This window comes from Lampetra fluviatilis, chromosome 63, assembly GCF_964198595.1.
Source record: "Lampetra fluviatilis chromosome 63, kcLamFluv1.1, whole genome shotgun sequence".
NCBI classification, from domain to species: Eukaryota; Metazoa; Chordata; class Hyperoartia; order Petromyzontiformes; family Petromyzontidae; genus Lampetra; species Lampetra fluviatilis.
Genome location: NC_136337.1, coordinates 1,157,205 through 1,178,632, shown reverse-complemented (window position 1 = coordinate 1,178,632; position 21,428 = coordinate 1,157,205). Strand labels below are relative to the sequence as shown.

The window sequence follows — 21,428 nt, the reverse complement described above, 5'->3', positions numbered from 1 at the left end:
GAATCGAACTCGAGTGGGCGGGCCCACGAGAGGCTTACTCGCTGGCGCTGACCGTGACGCTGGTGTACGAACGTCTACGAGCATCGACACGCGTCGACACGACCGTGCGCGCGCGACGATGACGACACAATCGCGGGTTGCCCGGTGGTGGTGGTCGTCGCACCACAGTGGTGGGGGGGGGGGGGGGGTGCGGGGGGTGGGGGGGGTGCTGCCGACTCACCTGTATAGGCGAAGTTTTCCACCGTGGCTATGGTCGTCGCCGCCGAATTCGCCGCGCCACGGCTCATGTCGGCGTTCGTTCCGTCGGCGGCCACGCCAACGCCGGGGAAAAACGCGTCGTTTGGCACGGCGCTCTCGTCACCGGAGACCTGCATCGTGAAGGGGAGAAAAGCGTGTCACCATAGCAGGCGAGCGTGGCGGGCGGGCAGGCGTGGCGGGGGGTGGGGAGACGGGACAATGCGGAGACAATCGCTGCACGCGCGTAATCGCTCGCTCATCCACGCACGCACCGCCGTCTCCGCGAGAGCGCACCGCTGCAGCGATCGTCGTCGGCAACGACCACGGCTCCTCGATAAGAGTCGGCGGTGGCGTGGTTTGGGGCGGGCGACGCAAGTTGGGTTGTTATTGTCCCCACGAGCCGCACGCGAGCACGGCTTCTCTTCCAGCTGCCGGGCGCAGCAGTGCCGACCACATTCAATTAGCGCCAAAAACGGCAAAGCGGGGAGCCGCGCGGTCTCGCGGCGCACAACGGCCAACGGGATGCCTCTTAATTATACACCTTGATTTCATGCGGCCCTAAATAGGGGGATGGTTGAATTATGCCGGGGCTACTCAGCAGCTTTTGCAGGCGGACAGGATAATGACTTCATGTAAATTGATTGCTCCTATAATTGCCGCTAGATTGCCGTCTCCATAATTGAGAAGGCACAATGCGGGGGCTAATGGGGAGCTTATTTTCCATTTTTTCACGACTCAAAATAACCCCCCTCCCCCACCCCCCTGCATTTTGGTGGAGGAAAGCGTCATAATTGCGCCTGTGGTTTTTGCCCCCCCTCCCCCCCGTGCATTTGCTGCAGGGGTCAAGTCTCTTCCCCACCCACTCCCCCCTCCCCACCTCCTATTCCTCCCCCCCCCCCCCCACCGTCGGTTACAATTTAACAGAAGGCTCGGTGTAAATCGTAATTAATTTAGCGAATAAAAAAAAAACCTGCGTGCGAGTGCACACTCCCGCACGTACGCGCCGACACAACCCAGACACACTCCGCTCGCGTTAAAACGTGGCAATTAGCGTTGTTGTCAACGGGCGCCACTTGACGGCGGAGGATCCCGCCAAGACCGTTGCAAGCGTAAATTGCGCTTAATTGTGAGATGGGGACCGCGCGGCCCCAGCACAAAATGGCCATCGGCCCCCTTCTCTCCCCTCTCCCCCCCCACCCTTTTCGAGCGGCGATCTCTGCCACCGACACGAGCGTGTCTCCGTCCGTCCGTCCCCGCTTATTTGAACCGCTCCGTCGGGACGTCGGAGTCGACGGCGCGGGTTGGGCAGGGCCGTGAGTGGCAGGGCGACCTCCGACGGCCTCTTGATAGGGAGGGCCTCTTTCATCCGCACCGAGGGCCCCCCCGATATACGCCGAACGCGGCACGAGACGGGGGAGGGCCTAGCGGCTTCACAAACAGCGAGGAAGGCGGCGCGACTCTCGCGAGCCGCCCGCACGCCTCGCGTGCCTCGTGTCCGTGACCGCACAGCGCTCTCAGGCCTCGTCCAGGCCAACCGGCTCCGGTCGAGCCGAGCATGCGGGCCGCGGCGTCGTCGGTGGGCCGGCGCAGCCGAGCGTGCCGTTAGGTTTTGCGTCGGGCCCGCGCCGCGTTCTCCGGGATCGATGGTGGGGCCATTCGTGCGCCAATCTCGGAAAGAGTTTCTTTGGGTTTTGAACGATTCCGCAAGGGCCACGCATGTCCTCGTGTCTGCGCGAGCGGGAGGCCGACCGCGATTCGCGAGGAGGAACCGGAATGCGTCCTCCTTCCCCATTTCCCCCCGGAGCCTCATTTGTCGGGGCTGCCCGCACTGCCGCCCTCCTTAATTTGTGGGCGGCCTCCGCAAAAGCCGCAAAAAAGCCAAATTACGTGCACGGTGCACGAGCGTGCGGCGCTGGCGTCCGGTAAATAAACAAGTAAATACAACAAACAGACCCTCCACCCCCCCCCCCCCCCCCCGAGATGCGTAAACGATCATTGTTCTTCTTCTCTATATTTCTCCAATAAATTAACGAGCCGCCTTCGTGGTCTCGTCGGTGCGTTGGCACACGAAGGTAAAAAAAATAATCCTTAAGAGACAGGTTTTGCCGTTCGTTCGGCGGTCATGGAGGGGAGGGTGTGGGGGGGTCAGTGGGGGGGGGGGGGGGGCAGCGGGGGGGGGGCCCGTAGGTGCGGGTGCCACAATTCATTACGGCAAAACCGACAGGAGGGAGGCGTGACCCCCCGTGAACCCTGACCCAGGCGGGCGGCAAATTAGACCGTTCTCATTAAGGAAAAGTGGCGCCATCGCCATGAATCGGCCACGGAGATGAGGAGGAGGGAGAGGAGGAGGGGGAGGAGGGCCGCAAGGGGAGGGCGTGGTACGGTTAGACTCCTGGAAGGTCGTGGTGAATTGTAGGGGGAGGGGAGAGGGGGAGGTGTGGTTGGAGGCAGAAAAACCAAATTGGCGGTTGCTTTGTACCCTTCGTGTCCACGGTGCAGTCCCACTACTCCGTCCCCTTCCCCCCACAACCGTGACCCCCGTGACCTCCGCCGCCACCCCCCCCCCTTCCGTGTCCACGCACAGCGGCGAGCGAACGCTTCCCCTAGCAGCGAGCGCCAAAACACCTTTTTGAATTTTGCATGAGGCCGCCGCTGATGCCCATCACTCCCCCTCCTCACCCCACCCCCCCCCATGCCCCCCATCCCCCCAAAGCCTGAGGAGAGGGCCGCCTCGCAGGGCGGAAATTGGAGATGGGGCGCTCGTTAGGAGCCAAGCCAATTTGGAGCGGCTCATGATGAGCTGGGCAGCACTCGGGCTGCTGCTGCTGCTGCTGCTGCCTCCCTCGAGCGAGGCCAGGAAGAAGCGGCGAGGGACGCCCCCGCGGGCGCGGTTGATTGTGAAGTGGATCGAGGTTTTGTGCTTTTTCCTTGCTTTGTTTAACTCGTTCGTAAAGTCGAACGCTAAAAGGAATAAAATCAACAGCAACGAATAATCGCCGGGGTCATATAATATGGCCTAGCAATTGCAACAGTCGTTTGTGTGATCATCATCGTTATTATTTTTAGAGAATATATTTTTTACAAACATCATGGTTGTTGTGACCTGAGGTTGATTCCTGACCAAGGCCAACATCTAGGTCGACCCAGCCTTAAACGTGTACCCGGTGAAATTGGCAATAATTGGCACCGGGGAGACAAAGGTGCCTGGGTGTGTGATGAATGTACGTGCATGCATGTATTTAAGGCTGAGTCAACGTAGGGGAGGGCCCAGGACCGATTCAGAAAGTCGTCACTGACATTGGGACTCCCGATTTGCACGACGGTGCGCTGGCCGCCACGCGGACGCTCCCCTAGGTTGACTCGGCATGAACATGAGCAACTGGCATGGTGTAGAGGCATCGCCAACGGGGAGGCACAGGCGCGATATTTAGCCACCTCGGAAAGCCATTTCTGGCCATTCCGGCCTTCCGAGGTGCTCGCATTCACAGCACCCGCGGCCCCAGCAGTCCATTAAGGGCGAAGGCCTCACGTCTCGTGCCGCGTTCGGCATAAACACGCGGGGGGGGGGGGGGGGGGGCCCTCAGCGCGGGTCAGAGAGACCCTCCCCGTCGGCCCTCTCTCCCGTCCATCGTACGCAACGCAACGCCGCGTACGTGCGGGACGCACCGCTCGCGCCGGGCCGTTGCCACGCTGCGCCCAATAGAGAAAGGCTCGGCATCAGCGGACGGACAAAAAATATAAACGCACCACAGAATGAACCCCCACCGCCCCAGCACGGGGTAAACAGTAATTGACGTTGCGTTTGTTGCGCCGTCACCGCAGGGCACCGCTGAAGCCGGGCTGGCCAATTATGAGCACCGCGGCGTCGTAGGGCAGCGGGCGCTTGCGGTGGCGGCACCGGACTCCGCTCACCGGGGCTCTCGGCGAGCTCTCACCGGGCTCTCGATGCGAGTCTACGAGTCGACATGTTAGTCGATGGATCTCAATGTGCGGCTACGGCTCTACGGGAGGGTCGAGATCGAACCCGCGGCCTCCTGCGTATCGCCGCCGCCGCCGATATCAACAGCGTCATACTACCGGCCCTGCTTCAGCAGCTGCTGCTGCTGCTGCTGTATGCACGCATGTAGAACGTCTTTCGCAACACATAGCCGAGCGTGCTAATCGGAGGTGCGGGCGGAGCGGGCCCCCCCTTGCTCCGCGTCGAGGATTCGATCTTCTTCCTCGTTAGTCAACGAGGCTTCAGCGGTCGCCCATTCTCCTCCGCTGGCAGCACCGATGCCGCCGCTCGCCGGCCACGAGTCACGTGGCGGGGGGGGGGGGGGCAGGGGGAACGCGGGTGAGGCGGCGCGCGACGTGACGCCCGCGTGCGCGCGATCCCGACCGGACCGTCCGGAGCGGGCGAGCGCACCGTCCGAAAGCCGACCGCTCTCGGGGTGGCGACCGCGGCGGCGTCCGGTACGACGATCGGGCCGCCCGGCGCCTTCGGCGAACGGAAGAAACAGCCGGCACCGGGGGCTGGCTCGGCGCTCGCCCCCCCCACCGCCCCCCTCGCACGCACGTACCGTCTGCATGAGCATGGGGATGCAGTGGGCGGCGACGCTGTGCAGGTGGGTCAGGTGCAGCTGCAGGTGAATGCGGCTGCTCAGCGCGTCCTGGCACAGGGGGCAGCGCAGCAGGGCGGCCGCCGCCATGGGCACCGCGCCGCCGCCATTGCCGGGCGCCGGCGCCGCCGGGGCCTGCTGCTGCTGCTGCTGGTGCTGCTGCTGCTGCTGCTGCAGGGAGGAGTGCTGCCGGGCGACGTGCGTCTGCAGCCGACGACCACACCCACAGGTGAATGTGCAGTACGGACACTGGTACACCTTAGGTTTTGGCGACAAGAGTCGGGAGACAGAGAGAGGGGGGAGAGAGAGAGGACGCGTGGAGGGCGGGGGGGGGGGAATGATTGAATGAAGGGAGAGAAGAGAGAGGCAGACGCAGGAGGGAAAAGGGGGAGAGATTGCACCGGTTAACGTGAACGGGGCGGCAAGGGCGACGATGGAAGGGCAGGGCGGGCGTGGAGAGGAGGTGAGCGGAGCGTGCGATGCGGTGAACGAGAATCGCAAGATCAGAAAGGGGGGGGGGGGGCGGCAACAGGAAGGGGGGGGGGGCAGGAACGACGGAGGTGCGTGGGATTACCGACCGTAACGAACGCAGTTTTACCACGACGCGACGTGAAACAACAACACGCGGTTGCATCGCATCGCTCGTCCACACGGGCACTCCGATCCGCTCTTTGTGTTTGAAAGCACCGCAGCCGCATCCTGCAGCGACGCGCCGCTAACACAACGACGACGTTTAACTAACAACTGGAGGCTGGGCGAGCCGTACCTGGTCGTGCGATGGGGTTTTGTCCTCCAGGGGCTTCGACCTCTTGGCCGGGCTCAGACGCTCCGGAGTGTCCAGCGGCGACGTTCGCTTCTCCGCCAAGAACGCCCGCGCCTGCTCGGCGTCTGCGGAAGAAACGGTGTTTCGTTACTGCAAAAATAAAAGAAACCCGCAAAAACAAAACAAGAACGATCGCTTCTTGCGCCGTCGAGCTCATCGCAACGGTCGTCTTTGCTCGGCTAATTACGCAAACGCGCCGTGCAGAAGGGCCGTTGCCCAAAACGTCGCCCGTCATTTATCGTTTCCTTTTAAGGCGGCAACACACCACTCACGCACACGGCGTTGCTGACACGAGTGCGGTTAGTTTTTCGAGCTCGGATTTGCGTGCATCCGAGCAACGCCCCTTCGACCAAAGTCACAGGCCTACAGAGGGGAGCGCGAGTCCTCAACAGCAACGGCGACGTCACGCCGAGCCGTCGTTACGAGGTTTTACCGTGACCCCACGGTTACGGATGGACGGACCTAATGCGTTCGAGGTCTGTCGCCGTGTTGGTACTCGAGAGATATGCAAGCGAGCGGAGCACAGAGTCGCGCGGCGATGGAGGGAATTCATTTTAAAGTAGTTTTCAAGATTACAATTCCAAATTCCTTTCATCCCATCACCTCTCTCTCTCTCTGCGCACGCCGCGTCTCCCATTCTGATGGCCACATGAACGCGATGTTAACACACCGCACCAGGTACACACACGCATAGACACGTGGGTGTACGGTCATTGTACATGTCTGCACTATGATAAAGATGATAATAATTTACAGCCCATCTTGCGTGCTGTTTGACCATACTTCACTGCGCAGATCGGTGTGGGGGTTGTTTGACCGGAGCCCAGGATCAGTTCAGATAAATCGCTGATATTAGCTGTGGCCAGGAATCGAACTCAGGTTGCCCGGGTTTACAGCGCAGTGCCCTAGGATGGCGCAACAAGCTTTGTTTGGCGAGTGCGTGACCTGAGCGGGAGGAGCAGAGCAATCAACAGCTCGATGACCACCACCAGCACCACCCACTGCCATCTGCGAGTCGCAAAAGCAAACGGACGCCTGAGCGACGGCCAACATTGCGCGCGACGCCGAGGAAGAGAGAGCGGAGGGGGGGCCGCAAGGCCACCGCTCGTCCGTCAGCGGCGAACTGCGGAAGCCGGCGGCGTCGGGAGCCGCCGCACGTTGCTACGCACCCTCCTCACCACCCCCCTCCCGCTCTCGAAGGCCGACGGACGGACGGGACCGGTCCAACGTAGCAATAATTTGATCAAGGGGCGCGAGCGTAAATAAATAAATAAGTAAATGCTTTATCTGGGGATTTGCGGTGGGGGAGCATCGAGCAGCGGCGGCATTAATTTAAAAGCAAAGAGCGGCGGCGGCGGCGGCGGCGGCGGCGGTGTGGCGCACGCGGGGCCGGGGTGATTGGATGCTCGTGGGGAAGGGCGCAGGGACGACTTGGCACGCGTGGTGATTAATGCCGCCCGCCGACAGCCGGAACAGGAAAGAATGATGGGTTTGGAGTTTGTTCTGAAAACACGCGAGCGCACGGACTCGCGCTCACGCGCGTGTGAGCCCCCCCCCCCACCCTCCCCACACCCCCCAACCGCGCCCACGCCCCCTCCGCTCTCACACCCGCTCCCACTTAATTGGCTGGATTAACGGCACGGGGGGCCGGGGCAGCCAAGAGGGCCCTCGGCAAGGCCCCGGGACAAGCGGCACGGAGACCGAAAGACTGGATTGCCCGCTCGGCGCCCCCCGACCCCCCCACCGCCCGCAGCCGCGGCCGCTCTCCACGGTCCACCGCCCCCCACCGCCCCCCGTACAGCCTGAACGGACTTTTGGAGCAAGCGTCGCGAGCGAGCAGCACCTACGAAGACCGCACGCACAACTACGGTGGCTCGCCCCAACCACCCTCCACTCCCCCCCCGCCCCTCTCGCGCCCCCCACACGCCCCCCACACGCCTCAACCCGGAATAATTTACGAGCGCAGGGAAAGAGGTAATTTCATGCTGGATGCGTCATACGGGGCGACGGCAATCACCGGGCGAGCGCGGAGCGTTCAGAGCGAGGCGACGCCGCTCCGCGCCCGGCGCGGTGTCACGGCTCTCGCGGCCGCGCGAGCGCAATCATCGCTAGAAAAAATAAATTTGCGTGGGGGCGCTGGAAGGGAGGGGAGGCAGCGGCAGACGGGGGGGGGGGGGGGGGAAATTAACGAATCGAGGAGTCGGGAAACTCGACAGCGCGGGAGGCCGTGGCGCACCTCCTGAGCGTTCATCAGAATTCAAATTGGCTCAAATTAGATTCTCTCAAATTGAAGCTGCAAGCGGTAATAACCTGGGAAGAGACACTGTCACATGCAATTCCGGGGCCACGTCACATAAGCAAACATCCCACGCCGTGATACCCCTTAAAACACAAAAAAATGCCAAATTAGTTTCCCGCGCGCAGCATTTGTCGGCGGCTGTCGGCGGCTGTCGGCAAAACGCACGCCAACGGCGTCTCCTAGGAGCGCGGTGCCGCGTCCCCGGTAGGCTGGCATGCATCGGGGACACGTGCCCGGCGTGAGTCGCAAAGACAACGAGTCTCCGGTAAGCATCAACGAGACCTTCTACTTCACGGAGTCTCGGTGGGCGGAGTCTCGATGGGCGGAGCCCCTGCACCGCCCTCCCGTAACCCGCCCCCCGCTCCCCCCGCCGTGGATCTGCCACCGTCTACAGGGCCGCGATTTGTTGAACTCCGAACCCAGTAAGGACACCGTCATTCTGGAATCAGTGGCCGCCCCCCCCCCCACCCGGTTAAAGTGAATGGACGGTGTCGATCGGGGGGCGCACGGCGTTGCTGGGTGCGGAGCGAGCGTCCGCGCGGTGCCCCTTACCGGAGCGCTCCCTCTTCTCTTCCGTGCCAGCGGCAGCGGCGGAGTTCCTGTCGAGCGAGCTCTCGTCCGAGTTTCCTTTCTCCGTGAATTCTCCTGCACCGCGAGGGCGGGGGACGACGACGACAAGGGGGTAAGAATTAGGCCGTGTTGCCGTGATGAAGACGGACGCGATGCCGAACGAGAGAAAGAGCACGGGCGCTCGGCGCGGTTCACCAGAATGTCGCATTATCGTCGGGTTCCGACATTCGTGACTTTCCGACGCTCGTCCGCCGAGCCCCGGCAAAACGTCAATTTCGCGTGAGAGCATCGAGAAGCAACTTCGACACCGATTGTTTCCAATAGAATAGCAGCTGTTACAAGCGATAACGTAAAAATTATCGTAATTTTACCACCCTTTGCCAATCCTACTGGTGAGTGTGGATTTGGCGTGGTTCGAGGACCAGTTCGGATGTCACTCGCCGCCGATATTCGCCGTGGCCGGGGACAGAACTGGTCGTCAGGTTCGCAGCGCACCGTGTGCCAGCCACTGTGACAACGGTGATAACGACGGATGACGACGACAATGATAATGACGAAACAAGATCGTGACGCCAGAATCGAGGAGCAATCATCCCCGCCCCCGCTGCGGCTGCACGACGAACGTCAAACAAATGACGAGCGACGCTTGAAGGGCTCGGATGTTCGAGTCAAGCCGAGCCGTCGCGGCGCCATGCCGGATGGGGTGTCGGGAGGGGGGGGCACTGGACTATATTTTGTCCGCGGACGGAGCCGGCCGAACTTAATATTTCCGTGGCCGGGCCGGACCTCTCTCTCGGTTGCGTCACTCGGGAAGAAAGCGAGAATACTAATTTTTGGTGCCCCGCCCCCCCCCCGCTTCTTGCGAAAATAATCAACGTCGAAATGGACCCGGTCAAAAAATAATGAAGATAATGATGATGAGAGGTAGCGGTAGCAGTAGTAGCAGTAGTAGCCGCACTACGGCCCGCTGGGTAAAACGCGCGGGGCCGATGCCAGCCGATAACAAAGCACACGGAGGCGGCGTGGAGCGAGGGTCGAGCGCCGCGATGGGGACGGTCGTTCGGGAACTCGCCGCTCCGGTCCTTTGGAGGCACCGGCAGTTGCGCAACGTGTTGGGGGGGCTGGCGTAGAGACCCATACCCACTCACATAGAGACCCGTAGGTCTACACAGAGACCCACAGACTTACATAGAGACCCCTACCCACTCACATAGAGATCCATAGATCTACACAGAGACACACAGACCCACGTAGACACCCATACCCACTCACATAGAGACCCGTAGGTCTACACAGAGACATGTAGACTTACATAGAGACCTGCAAAGCTAGACAGAGACACACAGACCCACGTAGACACCCATACCCACTCACATAGAGACCCGTAGGTCTACACAGAGACCCACAGACTTACATAGAGACCCCTACCCACTCACATAGAGATCCATAGATCTACACAGAGACACACAGACCCACGGAGACACCCATACCCACTCACATAGAGACCCGTAGGTCTACACAGAGACATGTAGACTTACATAGAGACCTGCAAAGCTAGACAGAGACACACAGACCCACGTAGACACCCATACCCACTCACATAGAGACCCGTAGGTCTACACAGAGACCCACAGACCCGCGTAGAGACCCCTACCCTCTCACATAGAGATGCATAGATCTACACAGAGACACACAGACCCATGTAGACACCCATACCCACTCACATAGAGATCCATAGATCTACACAGAGACCCACAGACTGACACAGAGACCTGTAGAGTTACCAAGAGACCCACGGACTCTATAAGATTTATTTGATTTGACCAGAAGCGACCTGGCCACAAACGACAGCTCAACGGAGTGGCTTATCGCGTGGACATTTACGGGAGCCAAATGCCCATGAGCGCGTGATGGCGATTCTAAATGTGCAGGAGAAAAACGAGAGGGACCGGGGGGGGGGGGGGGGGGGGGGGAAGGGAATGCCGCGCGAGCACGGGGGGAGAAGATGCGAAAGGCGTTTTTGTTTTGGGGCGAGATGTAAACTCTGTTGCGGCTCCTTGCCCTCCTCCGCGTTTGCGGATCGGGCGTCGAGTCGATGGTCACGCACGCCCCGCGGTTCGCTGCACGCCGACCGGAGGGGATTTTTAATTTCACCCCCATTCGTGCATCAGCATCATCAGCATCAGATATCCGCATCATCGTCAGCTGCCGCTGCCATGCTCTATGCAGTGGATGCCGTTCAGGGTCACGGCCCACAAGTTGTCCCGCAAGCCGTGGACAGATCGCGGCCGTCGAACGCCGACGGCCGACGAGACGACGGGCGACGAAGTGAGCGTGCGTTTGTGTGTTTTTTTTTTTTAACCCTCGACTCGTTCAGCCCTAGCAGGGGCCGGTGGGGGGGGGCGGTGGGGGGGGGCTCGGATGATCGGAGGCGAAGCGCGGGGGGCCCGGCTTAGAAAAACCCCCCCCACCTCAAACAGATGTGAACTTCAAACCCGGCGCTGATTGCGTTGGGAGATTAATGGAAACCATCTCCCCCGCGCCGCGGAGCAGTTTGTGTATTAAATTATTACTCGTGGTTATTTTGCTCGAGAGGAGGAAGGGGGCGGGGGGGGGGGGGTGAAATAAATAAATAAGGCGCAACGTTATTAAGCCACGGACGATATTGGAAAGAAGCGACGTGTTCAATCACGCCTCTAATTGGGCGGCTTTGACGGAGAGTTGAGCGGTGGCTTCTGCTCGGCGCCAATAATTGAGGACTGAGCCACTCCGAGTTACTTTTCTACGTGGATAGCGTTTTTGGAATTTTAACAATTAAAGTCTCCCTCTTCGTCCCCTCGATGCTGTTGACGACGATGACGACGACGACGACAAAAGTTACGATGGTACGGATCGTCGGCACGCTCACCCCCGCGGCGTGAGAGTTGAGCGGCGAGCGCTGAACACAGTCGGAGAAATTCTCAGGCCCAGCTTCAAGGGGGGGGGGGGGGGGGTGGGGTTGGGAGTCGGAGGCGAGTGGTGTAAGGAACATTCCATCATTTTGTTCTGGTTATTTTTTTCTTCTTCCAGAAATCTTTTTACCATATTGATTCCATAAAAGCCAGGAAGTATGTCAAATGAGCACATGCCACCGGGTCAAGGGTCACCGGAACACCTCCATACCATATTGCTCGGCCGGATCTAATAAACGGGGGGCGGTGCGAGACGGAGAGAGAGAGAGCGCGAGTGAGAGAAAATAACCAGGCCACGCCACAAGAAGATTTAGGACTTGACCTGATTTGATATGGTCATTGCCTAAGCCAGCACCGTCTTTGATTCTATGCCATTGTTATTAGTAACCTGGCAGAAAATGTAATCAAATGGAGTAGAGGTCTCCGGGGGGAGGGGGAATGAGGTATAAATCAGGAAGGGGCTGCGTGAAAATATAATACGCTCTCTCGCTCTCTCTATATATATGTTTTTTGACCTACCCGGCGTGCAAAGCCTATTAAAAAGAAGCTAATGTATAACATATATATACAGGCACGACCAGCGATACCGTGTGTAAATAATCACGTTCGTAAAATCAAATGACGTTATTGGTGGTGGTGATGCTGCTGCATTGGCAGCGGTCGCGTAGACAACAATAACAACAACAAAAACAGCTCAAAGCGTGCTGTCAATTACGACGCACGCGTGGACGTAACAGGCGGGGGAAAAGTGCATGGCCGGCGATGGCTCGGGCCCTCATCTTTGCAGCGCGAGCCGTAAAGTCGACCGCGTGTCTCCGTGCGCACGCATCTGAAACCGCTTGCCTTTGATCGCTCAATCAGGGGGGGCCCTTGGCTGGGGGGGGGGGGGGCACGTGACGCACATCTCAGGGACTCGGCTTTCGAGTGCGCCGATCACAAATCCCCCACGGTGGAGCCAGCGGGGTTAGCGCCGCGAGTTCCGATTCCCAAACCACGTCCCGTTCCGTGGGCACCCATCGCCGGCGTGGTGAAGTACGGTCAAACAGGCAGCTCTGTGACAAAATATTCGCGTTCACATTTACTGTGATTACATTCTTCCAATTGCGTATTACACCTAAGAACATTTATTTTATATATCCTGCGGTATTTAAAAAGAAAACGGTATTTCACTTCCGCGTGGCCTTCCGCGGCTTGATGCTGCATGGCTCTCCGGCGCGTCCTCCGGTCGTGCCGTGGCGCCGTCGGCCGCGACGTCCGACGTTCCACTCAGCAAAGCCAGGGAGGAGCTTCTGCGGGATCCACGAAAGCACCGATGCGTCCTCGGCCAGAGGACCCCCTCCCCAGGCCGCGGCGACCGCCGCGAACTAAACGGTCGCTCCGCGAGGCTGGGAGCGAAACGCCGGGCATCGTGCCCAACAAACGCCGGCACAGACCGTGAAAACCGATGCGGTGGATGAGCGCCGGCTTTGGCGTCCCAAGTAGAGTTGTCCCGGGTGATGTCGGGCGAGGCGCAGAGGCCGCGGGTTTTGCATGAACTGCGCGGGCCGGACGGGCGGCAAAAAAACCAAACCAAAACTATGCCGGGTGACGGCCATGCCGACGGCCTCCGGTCCCGAGCCGTGACGCCCGTCGGCGCGGTGGATAACGACGATAGTCGGTTCCCCCAGTGGGCGAGCCACCCAGAGGCCCCCGGAAGGCCCCCCCCCCCGGGGGCCAGGATGCCACGGGTGGGCCCCTTTGGCCACGAGCGACGGCAACACAGGTGCGCCGGTTGTGGGGCCCCGCTCTCTGTCGGCAAACGACCCCATTTGCCTCCCCACTCTCGGCAGCTCTACTGCTGCCGGCGATGGTGGCGGTGACGACAGGATCCTGGTGGCGGTGGTGGCGGTTGTTGATTGGCCTCTGACGATGTCGGCGGCGGTGGAGAAGACAGACTGCGCGGTGATGATCGTGACGGCTGAGATGATGATGGCGGCGGTGACATGATGCTGGTGGCGGTGCCGGTGATGGCGGCGGTAATAATGACGGCGGCGTTGATTGGCCTCTGCCGATGGCGGTTGGGGAAGGGACAGGCTGCGTGGCGATGATTATGACGGCGATAATGATGATGGTGGTGGTGATGACAGCGGTGGTGGTGATTTGTTACATGCTTTGGGGGGCAGCGTCTCTGGGGGAGGGGGGGGGGCGGAGAGGCGAGGCAGCTGCAGTGATTGCCTCGTGGGCTCGTGCACCGCAATAATGAGATGACGCTCCCCGTTACGCTTGCGCTCCCGGGCTGGTGGGGGGGGAGGGATTGGGGGAGGAAGGGAAGTGTGGGGGGGGGGGGGGGCGGGGGGTTGTTAGCGGAGCTGTCCACGGTGGTCGTGGCGCCGGGGGGAGGGGGGGGGGGCTGTGAGGGTTGTTTGCCGGATCGGGGATGAGAGTCACGGCGGCCGACGATGCTCAAATCTCACCGAGCCTCGGTCCCCCCTTCCCGCCCATCCCCTTGCCCTCCTCCACCCCCACCCCCCCACCCGCTCGATTGAACAAACCCTCACCGACCGACTTCTTCACCTCTTCACGGCTCCAACGCTGCTGCTGCTGCCGCTGCTTGTTACCGGCCGCTCGTCGGTTCGGGGGGTGCTCGCCGACCGTGATTTGATTCGAGAGCCCGCGGACTGTGGCCCAGGCACCGCGGCCCAGGGAACGTTGTCCAGGCACCGCGGCGCACGCGGCAACGCGTTGGGGACGCCGCGCCAGGCGTGGCCGGGGGCGGCGACTCCCCCGTCGGTTCGCGTCGAGTGCGCCGCGAGGCGCCAGCGGCCACGGCCAAGCGGGCAGGGGTGGGCGGCCCCTCGGTCGAGCGGCTTCCTTCGGCCGTCGTCGCCGTCGCGATATCTGCCGCCTTAGAAACCCGGCTCGCTCCCCCCGGTCTCGGCGCTCGCAGTTCAAGTGCCCCCCGCCCCGCCCGTCCCGCCCCCACCCACCTCTAAGCCCGCCCCCCCCCCCCCCCCCGCCACGGCCCACAACCCCCCAGCTTTATCGACGACCACGTGGGCTACCCGCCGCGGCTAACGTTCGGCAGGTTTTTCCCCGGCATTCCATTCTGGAACGAATGCCGGGGGAAGGGGGCCTCGTAAATCAGATCCGTGCCGCGCTGGCCATCCCCCCCCCCCCCCCCCCGGGGTACCGAGAGGCCGATGGCGCTGCGAGCCGGCCGGTCGGCTTGACGGCCGGAGGGCCGAGCGACCGCGATAACGCGAGCCGGCAGAACGGCCGCGAGCGTCTCCCGCCGGCGGCTCTCCGCGCGAAGCGCTCACCCGGTTACTCAGGACTAATGAAGTTGGCGGGTAAACAACAAGTAAACAACAAGTAAACAACAAGTTTCCCCACTTCGGCCACGCTTGGGCGGTGGCCCCCTCCACCCCCCCCCAACCCCCCCCCCCCGCCCCTTCCCCTTCCTCCCCCCCCAGCTCTGGCGGCAGAGACTGAAATTGGACGAGGTGCAGGCAGCTTCGCCACGGACGCGTAATTAACGGGGAGGACTCACACCGGCGTCGGGATCGCCTCTCTCCCCACGCGGAACCCCATCAGGATCCACGTCGTTTGGGAGCGGCGATGGCCGATGGCCAGATCGGCGTCTGCTCGAAGCCACTCGCAGCCAAAAACGCGGCAATGTCACCCGTTGACACATTTCGCTTTGGCTTCTTTGGCTGGCCCAGAAACCTCTCAAGCATTGGCAGGCGGTCGCTCCGAATTTGGGACGGAGAAATAGCTCCCTGAAGGACTCGCGCGGTCGCGTGCCGTGCCGCCACGGCCCCGGCCGTCCTCACGCCGACCAAAGCCGCTCGCGCTTGCCAGCGGCTCCCCGAGGCGACCGAGAGCCGATCGGAGCGAGCGCCAGGGAGGGGGCGGGGGGGGGGACGCGCGGTACGCGGAGCGCAAGAGTCGACGGCTGCGCGGGGTCACAGGCGCCGGACCACCTCGTTCTCCTTTTCCAAATCCTCACGTCGCCCTTCCCCTTCCTCGGTCGGCCTGCCCCGTCGTTCGCGAGCGGTCGCCGTGTCGCCTGCCCCGAAAGTCCCCGAGTCCCCGAGGCAAACCTGCCGGGACGACGACGACGACGCTACGAATGATAATAATCATCAAAAAACAAAAAAACCATAACAGTAGCAATAACCCACGGCAAAAAACATCCGCCCGCACGCGACGAAATGACGGAGGGGCGCCCCCGGCGATCAGCGGGCGACGTGCGGATCCGCGCGTGCAAATGGGAACACGCGGCGATCTACAACGATGACCCCGTGGGCTCATTGATCGCGGACGACACTCAGGAGCCGGCGTGGGGAGGGGGATCGATATTCAAATCCCCGAATCAATATGCAGATCGCGGATCGCTGCAGGGGGGCGAGGGGGGTGACGCCCCCCCCCCCAGGCCACGCAGTCCTCGCGGACAAAACGTTTTTGTCGCTTTTCAATTACGCTCCAACACGGAGCGTGCGTGGAGAGAAATAATGATCGCCAATAAACGTGACCGCCCCACCACCCCCACCGGTTTGAAAGAATCTATCGATACGGAAATGGCGCGCGTAGTTGTTCTTTTTTTTATTCGTCGCTATTCAAATGGGGGCAATCGATTGCGCGTTTGGCGCACTGCGCATGTGCCTCGCCGCCACCGCGCCGGCCGCCACCACGGCGCCGGCCGCCGCCGCCGGCGACTCCGCTGCACCTCGCTCCGCCGGCGCCGGAGCTCCCCCCCCCCCCATCATCACCACCACCACCCCCGAGTCAATTAATGAATTTGGCAAATTTTTGTTTTTCTTCCGTTGACACTCCACGCGTTGCGGCGAGGGTCGCTGTTGGTCCGAGGGGGGCGGCAGTGGGGGGGCACCTCGCGACGTGGCCCGGCAACCGCAAGGTACGTGACGCGCCGCGCCGTGCCGCGCGTTCCTCTTCACCTGACGGCAGGGGGTGGGGGGGGATGCCGGTGGGCGGGGGGGGGGGTTCGATTCTCGCCGTTCGCCTCTCCTCGTGACGCACGGACGACGGCGTGAGAGCGAACGCGAGGCGAGGCGACGCCTTCGGGAACAAAATATAAATAATTATTATGAAGCGGCCGCCCGTCGGGCCTCGGCTGTCGGCGTCGGCGCCGCGAACGCCGAAATCGCGCTCGCCCTAATCGGTTTAACACCCTCTTCCCCCGGTTCATTAACGGCTGAGCTCTCTCTCTCTTGCCGCCATCGATTGGCCGAGGCGGCGTTAGCCGCATCCCGCGGCGGCCGGCGCACGTCAGCGCCCTCGCCTATTGGCATATCAATTAACGCAATCAATGGGGACGACGCGCGCGCGCGCGCACGCCGGCAGCTGTTAAACGGGTGACAACAGAACGCGATGTCCCCCCTCCTCCAGGCCCCCACCCCCCACAGCCTGCATCCCCGCGCAGCCGAGTGGCGGCGCGGCGTCTCCCGTGCGCCGCCGCCTTGCCTGCCCGCTCGGGTTTGCCACACTTCCTGCTTTTCCCGAGGATCGTACGCGTTCTTTGCCGAGGTCGCTGCTGTTCTGGCAAACCTCTAAGTCTTCAGCGACCATTGCGATCGCTGTCGGCTGTGTAGTAGTCGTAGTAGTAGTAATAATAACAACGATACAGCACGCCACACGACGCATTCCCCCCCTCCTCTTTCCGGCCTCCTTCGTCTCTCCACGTTTTTTTTGCAACTCAGGATCTGGCGACCCTAAGGCCCCCCCACCCCCCCCAAGCAGGAAATAATATATTTTTTGGGGAGCCACCGTTCGTCGGCGAGACGAGATTGGCGTTCTTCTCAGAATGCCACGTCGCGCTCTGCGTGGCTTTTTTGTTTCTCTCTCGACCTTCGGAGGCTTTTTTTCCTTTCTGCCGTGGCGCCTTTCCCCCCCCCCGGTCTCTCCGCCGGCAAAATGGGGTATCCGACTTTCGCGTTCCAACGACGTCGGGCCCACGAGAGAACGTCGCCCCAACGTCGGTAACGTCGGGGCCAACGTCGGCGCAACGTTTCCGCGTTCGCCGGGAATCACGACGACGGCGACGGCGTAACGGCCCTGCCGCTCGCCGACGCGCCAACGCCACCACCAACGCCCCAATCGTCGCTCCGGCCGCTACGGCCCCCCCTCCTCCCCCGGTTTCTACTCCGAGCCGCTAGCAGATGCCCGCTAGGTCGCGGAACAATTAGCGCCATCACAGCTCGGCGCGTTACAAACGACGTGCCGGGGCAGTGCGGTTACCCCCCATCCCACTCAAAGCTTGCGCCGTGGGGCAAACGCGGTGCCGGGGAGAGCGCGGAGGTGTCGTGTGGGCAGGGGGGGGGGGCTCGTGGAGAGGGTGCACGCTACTCCGTCCGCGGGAGCGCACACATGCATGCACACACGCATGCACACGCGCATGCACACACGCGCATGCACAACAGCGCACACACGCGCACACACACACACGCACACGCGCACACACGCGCACACACGCACGCACACGCGCACACACGCGCACACACGCACGCACACACGGCAGACGAGGCCGCGTCTCGACTGCTCCAATTTGAGGCATTAACGTCTCCTGCTGCCTTTGTCCTCCGCGTACAATATCCCGAGGGCAGCGAGCAAATGCTTTTCTCTCATTACTCCTCGTTCTGTGTATAATAATAATAATAATGACAAGAAAAGTGTAGGAGGAAGGTGGGGGGGGGGGGGGTGGTGGTGATGGTGGTGGAGGGAGTGGCCCTGGAGGGGGTGGGGGGGGCAGGAGAAAGGGGGGTGGAATAAGAATAATAAAAACGCGTGCGGCGGGCACGAGAAGCGAGCGCTCTCGTCTCCCCAGGAGCAACCGAAACGCCCCCCCAGAGCGGTCTGGGTCCGGGTTGCACGGCTGGGGATTTGACGACTCGTGGCCGAGGTGACAGCGGTGACAGCGGGGGCAACTCTCCACGCGGACGGTCCAGCTAGGGGGCGGAGCAAGCTAGGCAGGGAAGGTGGCCCCCCTCTCTCTCTCGCTTGGAATCCGAGCCGCCTGACCATGCACGCCGACTTTTTAATTATCGCCGGCGAAGGCGATCGCACGGCAACAGTGACGATCGCCCCGCTGGATCTCCCTCCTCCCAGCGCTGCCCCCCCCCCCAATCCCTCCGTCTTCACTGTCCCATTCCTTACCCCCCCATCCCCCTACTTGTTCCTGGGGCGTTCGTTCCACGTGTCGCACGACCCCCAGCCTTACCCCCCCCCCGTCTCTCCTCCTCCCTCCTTTAATATAAATCGGCCAACATCCATATTACGGGATAATTAGGTGATCACAATTAACTGTGTTCCGGATGATGTGCCGGCGGGTGTTGTTACAGCAAAGGTTATGCCATGGGGCAGATGCAGTACCCGGCATTTCTCATTAACCGCGTCCGCCAGGCTTTTTTTTCTTTTTGCGCCGGAGCGGGAGATGGGAAGGGAACGCGCACGCACGCACGCACGCACGCACGCCGGTGACATGCATCGCAATGACCTTCATTTTTTTTACTTTACAGCCACCGCGATAATTTCTGCGTTCACACCTCCTAATGTCACGCGCGGGTAAAGCGCTCCCCCCGGCGGCCCCCCCACCACCTTACCTTCCCTCCTGGAAGTGGCTCGTGGGGGAGGCTCGGCGACGATGACGATCATCATGGTGACAATGACGGTGGCGATGATCATGGTAACAATGACGGTGACGATCATCATGGTAACAAAGAGGGTGACGATGATGATGATCATGGTAATAATGACGATCATCATGGTAACAATGACGATGACGATCATCATGGTAACAATGACGATGATCACGGTAACAATGACGATGATGATGATCATGGTAACAATGACGATGATGATGATCATGGTAACAATGACGATGATGATGATCATGGTAACAATGACGATGATCACGGTAACAATGACGATGATGATGATGATCATGGTAACAATGACGATGATCATGATAACAATGACGATAATAATAGTTCAATTTGTAACGCGCGAAAAAATTTGCAGACGTAGTGGCTGCAACTCAGAGGCGCGGAGCCAAGCTCAGAGTCGCTCGAAAGCACGTGGTTGTAGAGGTGAGTTTTTAAGTTTTTCTTGAAGGAGGCGATTGAGGTGATGCTGAGAATGTGCAGAGGGATATCGTTCCAGACTGTTGGGGCTGCCACCGAGAAGCGGCGCATAGACACGATGACCATCCTGGATCTTGGTATCAAGAGGAGGTCGTGAGTCGCGCTGCGCAGGCATCTGCCGTGTGCTGAGCTGCAAGTTGTCAATAATGAAGAGAGGTACGGCGGGCAGGCGGATATGAAGGCATTGTGGCAGAGGCAGGCGGTCTTGTATGTGACCCTACTGGCGATGGGGAGCCAGTTGAGAGCACGGAGACGAGCTAGTGAGTCGAGACGGGGATGAGTGTGGGCAATGACGACGCGTGCTAGGTTGTTTTGTAGTCTTTGAAGTTTCTTTAGGTTGCAAGCGGAGGTCCGGACTAGGATGGAGTTGCAATAGTCAAGGCGAGACCCAACTATGCAACATGCCAATGTGTTGGCAATTTCAGTAGAGATGAGAGGACGTAGGTGTCTAAGAGCCTTCAGGTGAAAGTTACATGAGCTGATGATATGATTGGTTTGACGGTCGAAGGATAAAGTTGAATCTAGGATGACACCGAGGTAGCTGAAGTGATCGGTGAACTTGATGCTGTGACCGAAGATGTGTCTGTGTGTGGGGAGTGCTGCTGAATTGAGACGTTGCTTGGGTACCAAACATGATGGCCACAGACTTTTTCGGATTAAGGGCTAGGTTGTGTGCAGTGAACCATTGTTGCACGGCGGTGGTACATTCTGAGAGCCTCTCGAATCCAGATGCATTGCTAGAATCGATGGCGGTGAATAGAATCGTGTCATCCGCGTATGAGTGATGCTTGACACCGAAGCTTGCGATGAGCCGGCCGATCGGGGAAGTGTAGGTTGTGAAGAGCAGGGGACCTAGTACAGAGCCCTGGGGAACCCCGCAGAATGCTGTTGTTTCAGGCGATGTGGACATGCCCACCCTGACTGAAGATTGCCGGTCAGAAAGGTACGAAACTATCCACTTGAGTGCTGAGCCGCATATACCGAAGTCGGATTTCAGGAGGGAAGTAAGGAGCGAGTGGTTGATGGTGTCGAAGGCTGACGAAATGTCCAGATTTACAAGTGCAACAGTTGAGCCGGAATCAATGATCGTTAAAATGTCATCGAGCACTCTAGTGAGTGCTTTTCTGTGGAATAGTTTTGACGGACAGCTGACTGGAAGCAGCAGTAGTTTGATGATGATGATCATGGTAACAATGACGGTGATGATGATGATCATGGTAACAATGACGGTGATGATGATCATGGTAACAATGATGATCATGGTAACAATGACGATGATGATGATCATGGTAACAATGACGATGATGATGATCATGGTAACAATGACGATGATGATGATCATGGTAACAATGACGATGATGATGATCATGGTAACAATGACGATGATGATGATCATGGTAACAATGACGATGATGATGATGATCATGGTAACAATGACGATGATCATGGTAACAATGATGATGATCATGGTAACAATGACGATGATGATGATGATCATGGTAACAATGATGATGATGATGATCATGGTAACAATGACGGCTACGATGACGGCGTTGCCATTTGTTAACCCAGCCAAGTTTATAACGTCACACGAACAACTACGGAAGGTGCTGTAATTACCGCTTTCGACGCATTCGCAGCGACGGATTTGGCGATCGTCGCGGTGAATTCCGCCGCGCTCGGCAAAAAAAATATTACGGCTCCAAATGCCACCGAGGGCACCCGCGGGGGGGGGGAGGGGGGCGGGGTGGTGTCCTCGTGCGTCCGGGCCGCACCAAACCCCCCCCCCCCCCAATAAGATTATTATGA

General features: G+C 60.1%; 1 protein-coding gene across 1 annotated transcript in view; it reads right to left on the bottom strand.

Moving 5' to 3' along the window:
- The window catches only part of LOC144951639 (zinc finger homeobox protein 3-like), a 127,411-nt gene that overhangs the window by 11,041 nt on the left and 94,942 nt on the right, over window positions 1-21,428 (bottom strand). Inside the window, 4 exon segments of the mRNA XM_078881929.1 lie at window positions 221-368; window positions 4,800-5,042; window positions 5,605-5,726; window positions 8,513-8,605. Of these exon segments, the coding sequence (XP_078738055.1) occupies window positions 221-368; window positions 4,800-5,042; window positions 5,605-5,726; window positions 8,513-8,605 (606 nt within the window).